General features: G+C 38.6%; 1 protein-coding gene and 1 long non-coding RNA gene across 2 annotated transcripts in view; one reads left to right on the top strand and one right to left on the bottom strand.

Annotated features, from left to right (window-relative positions):
- LOC146508641 (uncharacterized) overlaps positions 1–1,076 on the bottom strand; it is a 54,916-nt gene extending 53,840 nt beyond the window's left edge. Inside the window, exon 1 of the long non-coding RNA XR_014876801.1 lies at positions 204–1,076. This is a non-coding gene — a long non-coding RNA (uncharacterized LOC146508641). The remainder of the gene's footprint in view (positions 1–203) is intronic.
- myom3 (myomesin 3) overlaps positions 1–18,840 on the top strand; it is an 85,165-nt gene that overhangs the window by 41,140 nt on the left and 25,185 nt on the right. Inside the window, exons 11-15 of the mRNA XM_085176881.1 lie at positions 5,243–5,384; positions 7,410–7,609; positions 9,719–9,772; positions 13,222–13,349; positions 17,122–17,305. Of these exons, the coding sequence (XP_085033007.1) occupies positions 5,243–5,384; positions 7,410–7,609; positions 9,719–9,772; positions 13,222–13,349; positions 17,122–17,305 (708 nt within the window). The remainder of the gene's footprint in view (positions 1–5,242; positions 5,385–7,409; positions 7,610–9,718; positions 9,773–13,221; positions 13,350–17,121; positions 17,306–18,840) is intronic.

The raw sequence follows: 18,840 nt of genomic DNA, 5'->3' as shown, positions 1-18,840 counted from the left end.
AAAATTATCCACTAATGTGAAAATATACCTCCACAGTCTCACTGAGAGAAAATTAAGACCACTTTTCATGTGCAAATGCTTAGCATGAACAAACAGCAAACATCCAGATGCATTAGTTTAGCTTAAAGTTTAGAAACAATAGGAAACCCTCAGCTGGCTCTCAAAAGGATCATCATGATTTTTTTTAAAAAACCCCAACATACCATTCATGTAGTCTTAAAAACTGTCACGGGGGGGTGGGCCGGTGTGTTTGAGGTGTGGACAAAAAATGCGGACACAAAAGAAAAATGCGGTATAACAAAAAGCGAGCCGTTTATATCTGGGCTGATGTCGAAACAAAAACAAAGCAATGCAAACTGGAGAAAAACTAACCTGAAACCTAAATGGAGAAAAACTGGAACATAAAAACTGACTTGAACATGGTCGGAACAGGATTCATGAAAAACTATGATGAGAGATAACTGGACCATGAACCTGAACAGGAAAAAGGAAACTCTGTGACCAGATGTGACTTGACCTGGTGAAGACAGAAGACATAAATACACTGAAGGGTAATGAGGGAAGTGGAAACACCTGGGGAAACACAGCTGACACAAATGAACCTGAATGCCACAGGGGAAGTACAACTAAACACATTGAGCATGGAACGGACTCTTCACAATAAAACAGGAAACATAATAGAATGTAGACATGACAACACGAGCTTGACAACGTGGAAACGCATACATGAAACACGTGACAGACAGGGGAGAGGCGGAACACAAGGAGTGACGAAAGTACTGGCACAGCTGAAAGTACAACATAGAGGACAACACAGACTTACACCAAAGACAGGAAAAGACACATAAACTCAGAGACATGGATGAACCTAAACTAGAATAAAAACCAACTAAACTCCAACTAAATAATAACACAAGAGCTTCACATTATTTCAATATAACATAAGAAATTTCTTGACCATGTGCTTCTTTCCTTCTGACGTCTCTTTTATAACCACCAGTCACAGTCTTGTAATATCCCACATTTTCACCCGTTTACTGTTTTTACAAAGACACCTAAGCAGAACATGCATCTAAAAACAAGTGCTCTGATTTTAAGCATATTTACCATCAATGGTTATTGTATTAATTACCTCTTGCTTGTGCTTGGTTGGACCCAATTTACTTTTAGAGCTGCTTTAATTTGTATTGGTATAGATTCAACAAAGTGCTGGAAACTGTGGAAACATGATAGCATCAGACAGTTGCTGCGGATTTGTCAGCTGCACATCCATCGTGTAAATCTCCCATTCCACTAAGTCTTGATGCTGCTCTATTGGATTGAAATCTGGTCACTGTGGAGGCCATCATGTCCTGCTGGAAGCAGCTATCATAAGATTATACAGGGTGGTCATAAAGGGATGGACATGGCCAGCAACAATAATGCAGGAGAGATCCATGATCTCATGTTGTTTACATCCAATTCTGACCTCTCTCATCTAAAAGCTGCAACAGAAAATTGAAACTAACGTTTTTCTCAGTCTTCTGTTGTTCAGATTTGGGGAGCCTGTTTGAACTGTTGCCTCAGTTTCTTGTCATAGCTGACAGCTCGAAGCAATCTGGTGGTTCTCCTCTGAACTTTGGAATCAGCAAGGCTTTTTCACCTAGATAGCTGCAACTCCCTGGATATTTTCTCCCTTTTTTTTCAATCATTCTCTGTAAATTCTATAGATGTTGACAAATCTCTGTAGATAAAACATTTTCTGAAATACTCAGACCAGTCCGTCTGATACAAACAACCATGGCACATTCAAAGCTAGCTAAAGCACTTTTCTTCTCTGTTCTAATGCTTGGTTTGAACTTTGGATTTCCTAGATGCATTGAGTTTCTGCCAAGTGATTGAGTAACTCTCCCCCCAAAGGGAGGGAGTATGTAATCAGTTGCATTTGTTTGTCTGTCTCTCTGTTTGTTAGCCATCTAGCATCTACGGTTTTCAAAAAAATCATTTGCAAATTTTATGTGATGGTAGATGCTAATAACAGATTCAGCTGATTTCATTTTGGTGAAAATCGGGTGTAAACATCAAATTTGCACCAAATTTGAAAATCAGTAAAAACTTTATATTATCCACAATTTTTTGTGGATCATCGTCAAACCTCACAACAATAGGCCTTGGGAACATGAGTACCTAGGTTGCCTAGGCATTACCTGCTTCTATATACATAATAACATATATAGTGGTAACAGTTAATGCTTAACTAAGCAGATGATGAAATGTATGATCCATTTTGCAGACACGTTGCTTTTTTTGAAGTATGTAGCTTGTTTTCAACGACTTCCTAAAGCCACTCATAGGCATTGTGCCACGCTTGTAAGTGGGTGTCAGATCACATCAGAAACTCCTCAAATACTTAGTGTCTTCTTTGAAGAACTTGCCCAGCTGTCTTTCAAATTATACGCTTTGTTTGATGTGATGTTTTCAGTCCTCAGCAAAATGACAAATAATGACAAAGTGTGATCTTGTCACCTGTGCGTACAAAATATCTGTCTTTTGGAAAATATAATTGTCTTTTTTTACTTTAGAGTTCAGAGCAAACATTCCTCCAAACATTATTTGTATTCACCAGATTTTGGTTCTAGTTTCATTTCCTGTCAGCAAACTGATTCACACGGGGAAATTGCACCATCAATCAAAATATTTCTCCATCGAGGGCTTGTTAACTTTGTTCGATGAAAATATATATTTTTCATATGCTGCTTTCTTCTTTCGACATGCAAATAAACCAGAGAGTAGCTCACACTTGAGTCATCAACTTGAAATCTAAGCAGCACTACGAGGAGGTTTGACACATGTGCAGTATGTGTTTTAAAGTCATTGTAGTGCTTGTTCATGTATGTATTCAACCTTAACTCCCACAGCGACAGCATGAAGTGCTCTGAATCATTCATGAGCTCCTGTGCACATACATCGATAACACATCTGAGCCCAAATAAACACACGTATACGGACACTTAATGCAAAGTAAGTGTCTTTTAAAATCTCTACTTGGCTCACTCGCTCTCTCTTTTGTTTGGGAGCTCATTTTTTTCACCAGAGCTGTAGGTACTAATTTTGGAATCAGGGAAGGTCTCTGAATGTGTGTTTTTTCCATCATTCAGCCGTCATATTAGCATTACAAATGGGGGGATTTGCAATAAAAAACAAATAAGAAATGAAGGATAGCAGGGAGGAACGAGATATGTTTCTTATTTAAATGTTGACTTAAGCCTTTTGTTAAAAAAAACAATCTATTCTCAGCATCAAGAAAAGGTTTGCAAACATGTCACGCTATGTTATTCAAGTCTGCTTTGAATTATTTCTTCATTTCTTTTTTGTCCTTTTCGCTATGTCTGTGTGTGTGTGTGTGTGTGTGTGTGTGTGTGTGTGTGTGTGTACATGTTTAGGCATCTTTGTGAGGACAGAAATTAGTTGCGGGGACCAGCAGTCACTTATGGGGACAAAATTCCCATCCCCACGAGTTTGAAGGCATTTTTGAGGGTCAAAATGGGGTTTTGGTGTCAAGGTTACAATTACGTAAAATTACGGGTGTCAAACTCCAGGCATCGAGGGCCAGTGTCCTGCAGTTTTTAGATGTGTCCTTGATCCAATACAGCTGATTTAAATTGCTAAATGACCTCCTCAACATGTTTCAAAGTTCTTCAGAGGCCTGACAATGAATTAATCATTTGATTCAGGTGTGTTGACCCAGGATGAGATCTAAAACCTGCAGGACACCCGCCTTCAAGGCCTGGAGTTCGACACCCCTGGGTAAGGGTTTCATGGTTAGGGTTAGCTGTGAGGGAAAGCATTATGTCAGATGCTGACAGATAGATGTCCTCACTAAGATATGAAAATGAGTGTGTGTGTGTGTCAAATTTGAGACGGCAGGAGATTTGAAATTTCAAAGATTAAAACACACTTGATCTGTTATAATATCCAAATCTAAAGCCAAAGTCTTGTTTGTGTTCAGAACAGCTTTTTCCATAACCAGCTTTGAGCATCAGTATCGTGGGATATATCAAGTTTAAAGTAGTAAAACTTCACTAATGCAGGGTCTGTGATGTAGATCATCAGAAACAAAGACTTTGATCTGTTTTCTGATCATTTGCTGGAGAAGACTTCAAAAGGGGCATTTTAGGTAAACTTTCCAGGGAGATCACCATGTGGGATAGGTGGCTGGTCAAAACAAGTTAGAGCTCATGGAAGGTCTTATTTGTACCTATACGTTCTCTACCACCCCGTCTTTTAGCAATGATTCCTTCTCTGTCTAAACGATTTTCTAATAAACCATAACTTAACTGTCACTAATGGCTCTGAAATGGAAGAATTACATTTGTTCACATGTTCTTTTAAGTGGTTTGGATAAAAAACTGGATCAAAGAACATCAGGTACTTGAGACACTGTTTTTTTTTTTTTTTAAATCTTTCCAATTTGAGCGCACAGAATTTATTTTATATAGAATATCTCCTGGAGTAAGTTAACATGTGGAGTGGCAACTATTGATTACTTTAAAATCATTGATAATCCCTGGTCATTAGGAGAAACACACAATAGCAGGTCAACAGAGCAAAACTCATTTTTGATATTGTCGTCACCGGCAGGCGGGTGGCATGAATGTCCAACTTTGTGAACATGATCATTTGAGACTGACACAATGTAGGATTTTCAAATTGATGCCATAGGTGCATCTACTAAAAATCTTGGACAGGAATCTCAGTGATCTTGACCTCAAGGTCAGAGGTCAAGTTTTCTGAAAATCTTGCAGACATGAAAACCTAAGAAACCCAGGATTGGTGGCCATTTTTTTTACTTTCAGGCTTATATGTTTGAATCAATTGCATGAACTAGATTGCTATAGATCCTATAATTAAACTTACCAATTCCTTTTCCCCTTGCTTTTACACATCTCCTCCTCCTTTGGCTCACTATCTTTCTCCTACTTTGTTTGTTGGAAAAACAAACCCTGTGTTTCCACAGTAAACGATTTAGTTGAGTGCTAAACTGGAAATCCAATAAATATATTCCAAATAATGTGAAAAAAGCAGCACATCACAAACTTCTCTGTCAGCTGGGACAAATTGCTCCTGTTTGACTTGTTTACTGGTTCATTCAGCCTTCATTAGAACTACACAAATTCAGTTCAGTTATTAGTACATAGCTGGGGGCTGAATATTTGTATGCTGTTTTTCTTCTCGCTAACTGACTCTCTGCTGACATCCATAGATGCATCAGCTGCAGTGGTGGGCGGTCCCGCGTCTCCTCTCGCAGTGCAGGTGTCTGACGTGAACAAGGACTACGTTTTCCTGACTTGGCAGCCGCCCAGCGCTGATGGAGCTTCACCTGTGCAGGGATATTATGTGGAACGGTGAGAATTGCGATGTACCGCTTACTTCAAATATTCCGTTGGGTTCAAATGAATCGGGTAAAACAAAGTGAAAGCTGACACTGAAAGTTTATTTCACACCTTTGAAAACTAGCTGACAGTGTTGGCAAATCAACAGTCCACTGAGCAGGTGTTTATCCTGTTGACATAGAAATGTGCTTCTTTGTGTATTTTAGGATTTCTAGATTTTCACTTTCACTGTTAGTGTTTTGGTTTCTGTTTTGTATTTCTAGCACTCTAAGTTCTGCAGTATTTCTTGATTTCTAGTTCTTGGGTTTTGTTCCTGTGCCCTTCATGTTCAGTGTAGGTTTAGTTCTGTCTTCATGTTTATTTTCTTGTTCCCCAGTCAGTCGTGTCTCATGTCACTCCTGTCCCTGTGCTCCGTGTTCCCTCTGTTCAGTATCAAGTCCGTGCACTTGTGCCTGTCGTGTGGTTCCTGTTTTATTTTGATAGTCTTGTGTCCTGTGTTCAGTGTTTGGAGTTTTGCTTCTCGTTACGTCTGATTAGTCCCAGCTGTGTTTCCACCCGTTTCCATCCTCTCGGTTTTCAACCTGTGTATGACTGAGCAAGTGTGCTGTCACGTTGTACCTTCACTACTCTGTGTGTTTTTCCTCCATGCTCCTTGTAGTTTTTTCAGCTGTTTCCCAGTTTAGTTCCTTAGCTTCCCAGTGTCTTAGTGTTTTGATTTCAGTTCGTATTTCTAGTTCCTCGCTTTAAGGCTTTGTTTTTTGTATGAAGATTCATTTACAGCCAAAATAAAGCTGCCTTCTTTATTTCACTCCTTCATTGTCTGTGAGTCCTGCATTTGGCCGCACAGCAAACCATGGCATCGAGTCACCTTCATGTTTTTTTTACATATTGCAAATGCAATGTCAGGGTTTCTTTGTCTTTCTTTTTTTAACCTTGAAAATTTCAATTGTCAGAACTGTTTTTGTTTTGTTTTTTTCATTGTGTTCATATTGATTTTTACATTAAGCTCCTTCATTAAGTCATTGCTTGGTTGGTGATTTATCATGTCATTTAAGTATTAATTAAAATGACAGCTGATTGTGTCATTTCAACAGGAACTTAATCAACTGATCAACTGTGAGACAATTAGTCTGACTACACTACCTTTTCAGACTGTGTGCATGTTTGAATTCAGTAAAACAACGAAAGAAAAGTATTGACGAAAAGATTTCAGGTTTTCATTGCCAGAAATATCCAGCACAGAGATTAGATCTCCTACAGTGAGCTCACGTTGGTTTGGCATTCATTAAAATGCTTATTTTAGATTGAACTCACAGTGATTTCCTGTGCTGCGAGTCAACATGTGACCAACAGTAAGCCTACACTGCTAACCCTTCTGTGTGCTTCTGCTGCTGAGGAATTTGAATTGGACATATTAAGTTGGCAGAGCCCTAATGAGATGGATGGTATACATGGTAATTATCAACCCTCAACTGTGTGTTAACAGCAGACTCAAAGGCTCTCTGAGGAGATCAGCTGCTGGAGCTATCACCAAAATCAATCAGTCAGGATCACCTGAACATGTGTGCTCATATATTTGCATTTCTGCATTTCATGTTCGTTTGTGTATTTTCTTCTTTAGTCACAACACACAGCTCTAAACGCTACTGGTTACTGAACAACGAAACAAAGTGTAGGATACTTCCCAGTTCCCTAGCAACCCCCCCGTCTGGTTAGAAAAGTGGCAACAGTTTGTCATTGATGTCGTACAATTTGAGCCTGGACTTGTACTTAAAAAACATTTTTGTTCTGTTTTTGGAGCCCTGTTATTTTCGCGATGCTCTCTGGTCACAATTATACTCTTCTGTGGCGTACGTACTGGCTGTTGTGTGGGATAAAGTGTTTCAGAATTGGTGTTATAATATTGTACCCCGCAGACTGCACCTAGTGTTGTTCAAACACAATGGGTTAGTTTTTTGTTTTTCTTGTACAATTTTTTTTTCTTTATTACTGTATTTTCAGGACTGACTTCTCCCTCGCACCGTGTCTCCTTTTCAGATGTGACCTCGGCCAGGGTGAGTGGGTGCGCTGCAATATGGATGTTCAAAAGATTTGCCATTACCCAGTGTTCGGGCTGAAGGAAGGAACTCTGTACCAGTTCAGAGTACGTAGTGTGAACCAGGCCGGTGCAGGGCGCCCCTCCAAAGCCACGAAGCCCGTCCTCACTGCAGACCCCCTGGAACACACCAGGACTATGGGTAACACATTAAACATCAACACTGACATATAAAAAGCTGTAAAATGTGTTAACGTTGCTGATTTTTCCTGCATCGTCTGATTTATTTGTGGAGTGAAATTTAAACCTGACCAGCAGAATACCTCAAGAGCTTTGTCTTGTTGGCGTCTGATATCATAAATAATGCCAAAGTATGCACAACAAATATGCATGAGTGCTTTAGTGGAGGAACTTTCCCCGATCAATTAGCAAGTGGAAAAAACACTCTCCTGAAATTGCTTAAATTACTGAATCAGGCTTTGCGATGCAGTTGTATTTATTCCTTAATCATAATAAATTAATTGTTTGAGTTCATAAAAGAAGATGAATTAATAAAGAAATGTTCCCAGTCTATAAGATGTCATTTTCTCTCTTGGGCAGCCTTGTTGATGTAAGATCACAGGCACTAAAACTGTCCTATCAGTTAGCTGTCAGGTTCATGTACTTGATGTGGTTTGTACAAATGGGGGAACTTGCATGACACATCAAAGTGTTTTTCTTTGGTAGAACTTTTGGATGTCTGACAAAAGATGCATAAAGATGCTTTTCTGGCTCTAGAGAAAGTTGATCTACTTTGAAAACCAAAAATTTAAGATTATAGAGTCGGAAGGAAGAAGAATTTCTTCTCATACCTTGAGATTTTCATCTGGACTTTACTGACTTAAATCTCTGACTAAACTGTTGGCTTTCAAGCTGCATTGTGGGTAATGAGAGGAAAACATGGCGTTTGCCAGAGTGAAAAGATGCCAGTGTATCACTATTTCCTTCATTCAGACTAATGTTAGGTCACCTTTATTTATATAGTACATTTCAAACAAGAGCTGTTGACTCATAGCTCCACATGAACAGACTCCTGCTCCTTAGAAAAGATCCTTGAAGTTTCAGCACTTTTCTACATATTTCAATTTATGGTCTTTTGAGAGCCAGAGTCTAAGAAAGTTTAAATTCCTCCACTAAACATAGCAGACTTTTTCATCAAGCACTGTGGTTTGCAAATGCAGTTGCTCCATAAGTGCTATTGGAGGACAAATGCCTACCAAATCAGCACCACGGGTGGGTTTACCACTGTTATCAAGGGGTACTTTACATAGCTAGCACCCTGCCCCATGGACAACAACTTAAAATACCTTTGGATTCAGGTGGATATGGTTGTCTCCAGTGAGTGATTAGAGAAAAAATATGTTCCCTCTCGCTTGTAGTTAGTTAGAGTGGACCTAATGGCAGAAAAAAGATAGAAATGCAGCTTAATCATTGGGCAATTCTGTCTGAAATCGGGCTCAAAATCTTATGCAGCTGTTGGGTTGTTGCTGACTGTGATCGCAGCATATGATTTACATTATTTTCGAACACATCAAGCCACTGAGCGACCCCTGCGCCTTTTCATGGAAGCATCTGCGTGCACTATGTATCCCCACTTATTTATTCAGGCTTTTCCTTTAATTTGTCACTCATCTGCATCTACAAATGACTACAGAGAGCATCAGCAATGTGTTATCAGTTCGTTCCTACTGTTTATTCACCTCATCTGCCTCAGTTGCCATGTTACACCTGCAAGGAAATCAGCACTACCAGAGAGAACAGATGTAGGTGTGCAGATTTAGATCTCACTTTGTAGAGCCGCGGGCTTTTGCGGTTGTTTCTCTGACAGCTTCTTAATTACATTGTGGGGTAAAACACATTATTTCCTAAAAGATTACGTATTTTAAAGCTTTTCTGTTTGGTCAACGGCGTAATGTTGGAATGATGGGAGCAATTAATAAGATGCGATGTGGATCGTGGAGTGTGTGCGTGCCTGTGTGTAACTGGGAGGACAGATGGACTCTGGTCAGATGCTGTGGATCATTAAACACAGATGAAGGACAGACAGAAGGCTGACTTGCCTCCGGCCTGCTCTCCATCCTCCCATGTCGGTCTAGCTCACTTCTTTGTGTCTCTCTGAGTCCAACTTTCTTATCAGTGGCTGCTCCTCTAACATTAATACAATAATACTGTTATCATAAGCTCATATATAACTTCATTACCCTGGTACCACGTTCCTTTCTATCCTCTCTATTTTCAACCTGTATCTGTCTGTTATGTTCTCCTTTCTCAGTGGTTACAGTGGACAGGGGAAGGACCATTACTATCACAAAAGATGAACTGGAAGGTGAGAAACTTTATTTTTATTTCAGTGCATAATTTTGTCAGAAAAACAAGCCACTTGAACATTTTCCCCATTGATTTAAAACAGCATCCATGTTTTACCGGCACACATGGTGCCTCCTTTATGCCTGCAGGATCCCTCGGGGTTTGTGGCTTAATGCATCTTCATATTATATTTAACAATGAGCTGCAGTAATTGTATGACTGTAGCAATGAGCATTTGCTCCATTTACAGAACTGAAAAGAATGAACAATCCCTGGCGGTGTCCTGGTAAATGCACATAATGGCTCGAGCTACTGTGAATGCCTGTGAAGAGGGCTGATAACCTTGGCAATGTAACCCACGGACAGATAAAAAGGAAAGCGGGAGGAGGAATTTGTGTTTTTGGAGCCATCTAAAACATGTAGCACAGGGAGTCCATTTATACTCTCTTTATTCTGTTCTCCAGGGGAGGTTTAGAGCAGAAGGAGTGTATACATGTATAACAAAGAAGTGCATGCGTGCAGCTCTTAACAGAAGTGAAATGACATAGCACTGCAACATCCTGAACTTCTAAGATCAGTCTCCATCCAGACTGACTCTGTTGCAGTACACATAACTTCAGACACTCCCTTGTCCAGATTGTATGTTGTGTGTAGAATGAAGAATCAGAATATTTGAAAGGTTATATGCTGTAGAGCTGTGGGAGGGTTGGAGAGAAACTAAGCCGAATGAATGTGATGTATGTAGTTTGCTAATGCTGTCTCACTGACCTTTGTTCCTCTAAAATTAAACTTGGATCCCTTTTTTATTATTTATTATCTCTAAAAAATTGTGACGTTTGGAGGTCTGACCTTTGTTTGACTTTTGAAGGTGGAGTGCATGGCATGAAAAGAGCTACTAAATTATGGTCTCTAAGTTCAATGAAAGAGGAAACTTTCTCCCTTATTTTGGCTTTCTGAAAAGGGGAGGCTAGCCTCCAGATTAGAAAAGTGAGCTAAAAAAGTCACAACCAAAACAGGATGTGACTTTTGTAGTTAATAAAAAAGACATCTAACTCCTCCTTATTATTGAGTTTATGGTCTCAAGCTCTAGTTTCAAAGTCTTCTGTATTATGTAAGTTTACATTTAGAGTTGCATTTAAAGTTAAATATGTTGTAGATAAAGTATGCAGTAACGAGCTTAAATAGTGTATTGGAAAACTGGAAACTGAGAGAAACAGCTGGCTAGTTTTTATTAATTTCAACAAAAGCAAAATATAAAAATGACAGTGTACTTTTATAAGTGGCTTCATTAGTACTTTGAATCGATCCCGTTGAACTGCCAAGCTAATCTTGGCTTGATCTTCATCTTGGGGACCCTGATTTACAAAATCATACCATATCACCCTATTAGAGCACTTCACTCTCGCACTGCAGGCCTGCTTGTGGTTCCTAGAGTATTTAAAAGTAGAATGGGAGGGAGAGCCAAAGTGCTTGCTCATAGGGGGTCATATGATTGTTGGGTTTTTCTCTGTATCTATGAAGCGCCTTGAGGCGACTTTTGTTGTGATTTGGCGCTATATAAATAAAATTGAATTGAAATTGAATTGAATCTCGATGTTGTATTCATTATGTTTGAGGCCATAAATTCCTCAGCACTGGGCAAAGACTATAGGAGCCCAGGGTTTTAATGACCTCAGATGATCACTGAAAAAAAATTAAGGTTAAAGTTGGCATTGGTTTCACTTAGCAGACACAGATGTCAGGTTGTAATTTTTATGAAATTCATTTCAGTTTTATTTAAATAGCGCAAAGTCACAATGGTTACCTCAGAGAACTCTATATTACAGAGAACCCCCCCAAATGAGCATGCACTCGGCGACAGTGGGAAGAAAAAACTCCATTTTAACAGGAAGAAATCTTCGCCACAGTTCCCAGATATGTATTGTTGTTCGTTTCCTTTTGTGTACAGTATACACGCCGTATGGGAGAAAACGTCAGTCTGCCACGTTGAATCATTACGTGCAAATAATAAAATGCTAAACACTTTTATGTTTGACATTTAAAGATGTGCTGCAGTCATCTTCTTTTGAACTGAGGTCAGGTGACTGACTTCACCAATAAGGTGCGTTCCACTTACTGTCCCTAAATGCTCATTTTAGCTGCACATTAAACATAATTTTCCTACTGCTTGGTTGTTTTTTAAAAAAAGAAGAGTGCATTAAAATGACTATATTGTTTGGCTTCAAACAGAGTTTGATTAAGCACTTTAAGAGCCACAAAAATCAAATCATTTTCCCTTAAATTAGCATATTCAACAGTCAAACAATACAGCATTGAATAAACAGTTAACTGTTCAAAAGAAATATAAATGCAAAAACAGTAAAGCTGCAAAGTACATAAACCATTTAGAGACCAAAAAATCACTGTGATTAACATCTCTCTTATGGACAAAATTTGATCATTTGATTACCAAGTATTATTGGCTTGTTGTGCAAGCCTGTGCTTTAAAACTCAGTCCTAGAGGCATTGTTATGCTCATTATGAAGCACATGTGTGGGGTTATTAGTGATGGCTTGGCTTTTACTGTGTACTTGTTTGTTTGTTTGTTTGTTTTTTTATAGAGCTCTATCAGGGTTCTTTGGGTTCTTATAATAAATTTAAAACTGGTGTTAATTGTTATTTTAGCCTGTTCTTGTCTTTCTGGAGCAACAAATGAAAGAAATGCAAGCATGCATTAAATAGAGGAGGTGAAATATGTTATAATTACTCCCTCGTCTACCCCGCTGAGAAAACCCGTACAACCGCCGATGAGCCTGCTTAATATTATCTGTGTTCTCAGTAAACTTTCATTTCTCTTCACATATACCACACAAATATGTGTATGTCTTCACAGTTTCACAGCATTCATTAAAAATAGTCCCCTCCCTGAAAATGGGTTTAAGGAGCTTATCATTGCTTTTGTCTGTCGTCAGCAGATTTTACTACATGGCTTTATGGTTTTTTCCGTAACCGCTGCAGCACTACATGAATTTTTTTTTTTAAAGCACAGTGTGTCCTGCTACTCAGATACTCCTCTGTATACTAACAAAGGTTTGCTGCCTCTACCATCCCTCTCTCTTCACTACTCTTTCAGCTGTGGAGCTCTTCTCTGATCCACACTGCAGCTCTACAAACTCTACAAGGAATACAAACGTGACACAGATGGGACACTTCTGGCTAAACCTGAACACTTCTGTTGTCCTTGAATCATTTGGAGTGTCACTGAAAGTATTTGACTACATGTTATCTGCTATACTTCGGTATTAGAAAAGGAGGTGAAACTGGGGTAGCCAGGTGCTGTGCACACATTCAGCAGCAAAGCATTTTAAGAGAAAGAGAATCAAACGCAGCTTCTCAGCCAACACTTTTTTGGATTTTCATTCTCATTGACCTTGTTCTAACTTTTGCATTCGTCATCCTCCGCTTCCTACTCCTGTCTTTGCTCTCTAGGTCGAATCAAAGCTCCTTTTCCTCCCACAAATGTCCACGCCTGCGAGGTGAGCGACACCTACGTGGTGCTGAGCTGGACCGAGCCTGAACCCAGAGGCAGGGAGCCGCTCACCTTCTACGTGGAGCGGGTCAGTCACGGCACATAAATATTCATATTACAACAACTCAGAAGACTCTGATTGGCTGCAGGCCTCCCCCGAGGTTAAACTTCCTTCATCTTATGAGCTCATAAGTGAAGTTTTAGTGCGTCTACTAAAAATCATTTTTAGATTAATCACATCGGAGCATAATTTAAACTTGGAGAAAAATCTCCAATCTTTGTAGCAGCCAGTAGAAAATCTCCTCACAGCGACTTGAAACTGGTCACTATAACATATTAGAGGTTTATTATCAAGCTGATTTGTTTTGATCCACTATTTGAAAAAGTGGCCTGCTCTGGGAGTCACAGTTAATCTGCAGTCACGTGATATGTTGTCTGAAGAACTGCAAACTAAAATCGCAATGATAACTGTTCATGCCAGAAGAGGTGAAAATCTGAAAGATTAGGATATCATTATTAGATTTTAGATTTCTAAGATGGCTGGATAATTGAGATAAACCTATACAGTTTAATTTACAAATCTGAGAAATGAGACTGATTATCTTCTGTGAAGTTTTACACATTGGCTTTTATTTCATTTTAAAAAGACCTGCCTCTGAATTAAAAATATATGCATATGTGGGAAATGGACATCAGTAAAATGTTAAACATTCATTTGAGCCAAAGCTCCTTAACTCCATAATTATAGATTTAAAAAATGTAAGGGGCCTGTGTAAGTTGAAAACCCAGCAGAATTTTCACCAGAGTCTGCAGCTTCTGCACTTTACGAAGCGGTATATCATGTTTCAGCTAATTGCTTCCATTTTACTGCAGCTTTAGTGTTTTGGTTCAGTCTCGAGTCACATAGCATCATTGTTGCCTGCAGCGTGCATACAGTTGTTTTTAGCAACAATAGACTTGATGTACTTTACCTACTCTGTACCAAACAGAATACAATGATTGCATCTAGCTGGCAACCATAGTAATCAGCAACTTAAAACCTCAGCAGACGACAGAGAGCAATCCAGACCTGATAAGCAGTGATTTTTATACCTTCAGGTTTCCAACAAAAGTTTCATGTTGCTCTGTAGATGCTGGATTAATAGTTCCATCTTAAGGAAGCGATGATCCAGAAAACATCCACACTTTTAAGATTTCTAAACAAACACGCACCTACTACGGTAAAAGACATTAAAAAATATCTACATTTAAATTACAATTAGATATAAACTCACCTGGCTACTCTGTTAAGTAAATCTTTTCAACTTCATATATCTACGTTTATCACATTGCAGCATCTAAATGCATTTAGATGCTCGCAATGACAGAATTGGGAAGAAAGGGAATTTAAGTGACTTTAAACATGGAATAGTTGTTGTCACAAGATGTCCTGGTGTAATTATTATAGAAGGTGCAAATCTACTTGGATTTTCACACAAAACCAGCCCAGTTGTTTAAAGAGAATGGTCTGAAGAAAAAAAAGAAAATGTCTAGAAAGTGGCAATTCTCTGTGTGGAAATATCCTGTTGATGCCAGTGGTCAGAAGACATTGGCTGAAACTCACAGCAAGGCAACAGAAACTCAAATAACCATTCCCTATAACCAAGTTATGCAGAAGAGCTTCTCTGAACAATCAATATGTCAGACCTTGAAGCACATTGGCTACATCAGCAGAAGACCACATGGCGTGGTGCTTCTTAACAGCACGTCTATCACTCCATGACCACAGTGTACACATTTTCACAATGCTCATGCCATCTAAACTGGGTTCTTCAATATTACAGTGAGTTAAATGGCTGTGCTTTGAATTGTGGTAGATGATGGATGTGTTGCTGATAAACTGCAGCATCTGTGTGATGCTATCACGTCAATATGGATCAAAATCTGTTACAGTATACAGCAGCACACTGTATGGATTTACAAAGAGGACCCAAAATGCAGACACCAGGGAACGCGGAACAAACCTTTAATGTTGACAGAAAGCGAGCCGTTTATTGAGGCTGGTAAAACGTTACAAAACAAAAGGCAGACGTGAAGCTAAACAATAACCTAAACTGGGGAAACTAAAGATAGACATAAAACAACCGAAACATGAAACCTGACTTGGATACAAAGATACCTGGACCATGGAACATGGAAACATGGCACAAAAGACAACACATGACCAGACAATGAATGAACAGAAACACACAGACTAAATACACACAAGGGCGATTAGGGGATGTGGAAACACACGGGGAAACAGCTGACACTAATCTGACATAACGAGACAAAGGAAGCACACTGACATAGGACACAGACCTTCAAAATAAAACAGGAAACATGAGACGCAGACATAGCAATACGAACTTGACACATAAAACGCACAGCATGAAACACATAAAGGTTGAAAGAAACTTAAATACAGGGGTAGAAAAACACAAAGAGAATCTAATAAACAAGTGAACTTAGTTAAAGAACTTAAACTTAAACATAAACATCAAAATAAACTAAAACTTAAAACGCTGGTTCAACAGACCCAGCAACGTGACAAAATCTCTGAGGAATCTTTCCAGTACCTTGTTGAATTCGAGTCACAAAGACCTGAGGCACTTCTGAAGGCGAATGGCCTCCAATCCAAGTTTCTTATAAGTGTATATAATGCTCTCTCTCATATATGAATATTTACACGTATACAGCTAACCACCGTTGTAATTAGTAATACCTTCACATCCAGTGAACACAAGAATCAGTGTTCTTGCATCAGTACTTCCCGCTTGTTTTGTTTGGGAAGTCCGGAGCTGGAACGTGAGTCAAATTAACAGCAGGCTGCTGACAACAGCACTAATTAAACAGACAGAAGGAGAAGAAATACACACCCACATATACTGCGGTGTTGTCAGTTTAACTGAAACTTTACCATCTTATTAAAAACAAGCAGACCTTGATGTTGCTCTTACATGCCACATATTCTGGCATCAGGAGGGTTTTTTTTTTTTTTTTTTTGCTTGCATACAGAGATTTTTTCTAGTGATTGGTTGTTGGCTGAATGTGTTATTTAAAAGGCTTTGTTTGGTTTAAAATTAGTCATGCATCTAATCCAGCAACCTTTTAAAAAAAATCTTTTTTCAGAGGCATTATCGGTGATGTCAAAAAAGTTTTCTCCAACATATTGGAGTGTGTGGACAGCCCCTGGCCTTTACAATAATAGAAGGCCTACAGGCTCTCTAATATCAGCCCAGGCACTGAACAGCTTCTAGCTCCAATAATAAAAAAAACTGCTACAGGAAATAGATCTTTATTGAAGCTTTATAAGTTACTGAGGTAATAAAACTGTCAAATCTGTCAAAGGCATCTGAAATTACTAAAAGTCTACAGCTTCACTTCCTCTTATATAATGAAGAGAACATTCAAATATCATATTCGCCCTTGAGCAAGCACTTTATAATCACTGATCTCTGGGAACATACCCGGTTCTAAACATAGACTTTGGGAAAGAAATGATGGCAATACAGAGCAGGACAACAACTACGTTAATGTAGCCTATAATGTAGACACTGCATGATGATGGCTAATTGACAAAGATGAAAAAGAAAAAAATTCAAGATGACAAACTGGCGGTCTACAATTTGCATACCTACCCATCTGTCTTCTTTTTAACTTTATCCTGGCATATTGTTCCTTTTTTCATATTTCTGCCTTTCTAAATCAAAGTATCACTGTCTGTCACTCCAAACTGTGCGGATTGAATCCACCTGCATATTTTAAGGATCCTGAATTATGAAGATGTCCTTGAGATACACAGCACTTTGGAAATTAATCTAATTCTCCACCTGTTTCAGTCCCTGACAGGAAAAAACAGCTGGGGGATGGTGAGTCTGGACATGGTGGTAAACTCTCCCAGGTTCCCAGTATTTGACCTGGTGAAGGGCAAGCAGTACTACTTCAGAGTGCGTTCAGTCAACAAGTATGGTGTCAGTGATCCCTCTGAACCGAGCACACCGATCTCCCTTGGAAAGCCACAAGGTGAGATTAAATATGTTATGTACCGGTAGCCATTTATTACTCTGCCTCTTGTAAAGGTCACTTCGATTTTAAAGAGTGCCGTCATTTTTCAGCATTTCCACACTGAACTGTATTTCACCTACTCTACATGTTCACTCATACAGTAATTTTACAAGAGAAATGATGTGGCTATATTTATCTCGGTTTTCAGTGGTTTAATAGATCATCTGGATTTCTTATTGAGAACAGATCACAGTACAATATTGAGTGCTCGTAAGGAATAATTTATCAACCATATAATTATCATTTTAAATACATGACAATATGAGACGTATCTTATGGGTCTAATAACATTACCATAATACACAAGTCCTTGTCTGTTGTTAGTTTCTTTGGCCACTGACTTCGCATGTTGGCATACAGATACTTCTCGGGCCCCTGCTGGTTCTTATCGGTATCTGATGTTGTTGCGTGGTCAAGTTGCCTAGCAACCACTTAGCATTAGGATAAAATGAGGCGTTCGGTTTCTAGCACTTAGACTCATTATAAAAGCATTGGATCCTTTTTTTATTTCACCACAATAACATTTAATTTATATCTACAAAACTACAAAACATTTTGCATTATATATAATATAACGTCATTAAGTTGCCTAGAACACATCTATGTGGGCTAAATTTACATGTTTTTACAGTTTATGGACCAATAACACCTATTGTTTTAATTTTATGACAATAATACCTTCTTTATAGCCATGAAATCTGAAACATACATGCCTACCAATGATCTAAAATGACCTATTTTTTAGCATATAAGTGATACCTACCTGCCTTATTTTTACTTTTCTCAATGTGATTAAATGTATCAATTCCACAAAACAGCACAAACAAGCCAAACAACAATACTGAAACATGGCCATGCACCACTTTTTCATTTTAACAGAAAAAAACTAAAATTAGTGCTAAGGTTTTTATTTTCAATCCTTTTCTATAAAACAAAAAACAATCCTTCAGTGCTTGGTTCATAGAATTCGTGAAAGTTTCTTGCAAAAAAAAAGTTTTCAGTAAGTGGTTCTGAACAACTTTGTATGTACCCTTGTGCTCTAACAAATGTGTTGAGTGCATTTTCTTCCTCTTAAAATATTTAGTTCAGTGGAATGTTCCCAAAATTTGGAGGTACCCCCAGTGGAGGTAGAACAAAGCAAAGCGATGTTTTTGATAACCTCTAAGGTTTCCCACATATGAAATGGATTATTGTATAAAAAAAACATTTCATTGCAAAGTGGCAGATGTTTTGGAACAACCCATAAATAAAAAAGTACAAAACATATCCAAGCAAAATAGGAGATGCTCCACGTGAACTTATGTGATTCAATAATGTACGCTCCCAAAATTGACTGTGACAGAGAAAAGGGGTCCTCTACGTGTCTGAATAACAGAATGTGAATATCTCGATGCACAACAATAGGTATAATTTTATATTGTACCTATATATGAATATATGATGAGTCTATTCATTTACTTTTTGGCAGACTTGCCCCAGAAACACCAACCAGG

This window comes from Neolamprologus multifasciatus, chromosome 11 (genome assembly GCF_963576455.1).
Source record: "Neolamprologus multifasciatus chromosome 11, fNeoMul1.2, whole genome shotgun sequence".
Taxonomy (NCBI): Eukaryota; Metazoa; Chordata; class Actinopteri; order Cichliformes; family Cichlidae; genus Neolamprologus; species Neolamprologus multifasciatus.
The sequence above is the reverse complement of the archived record's forward strand: the minus strand, read 5'-3'. Positions and strand labels throughout refer to the sequence as shown.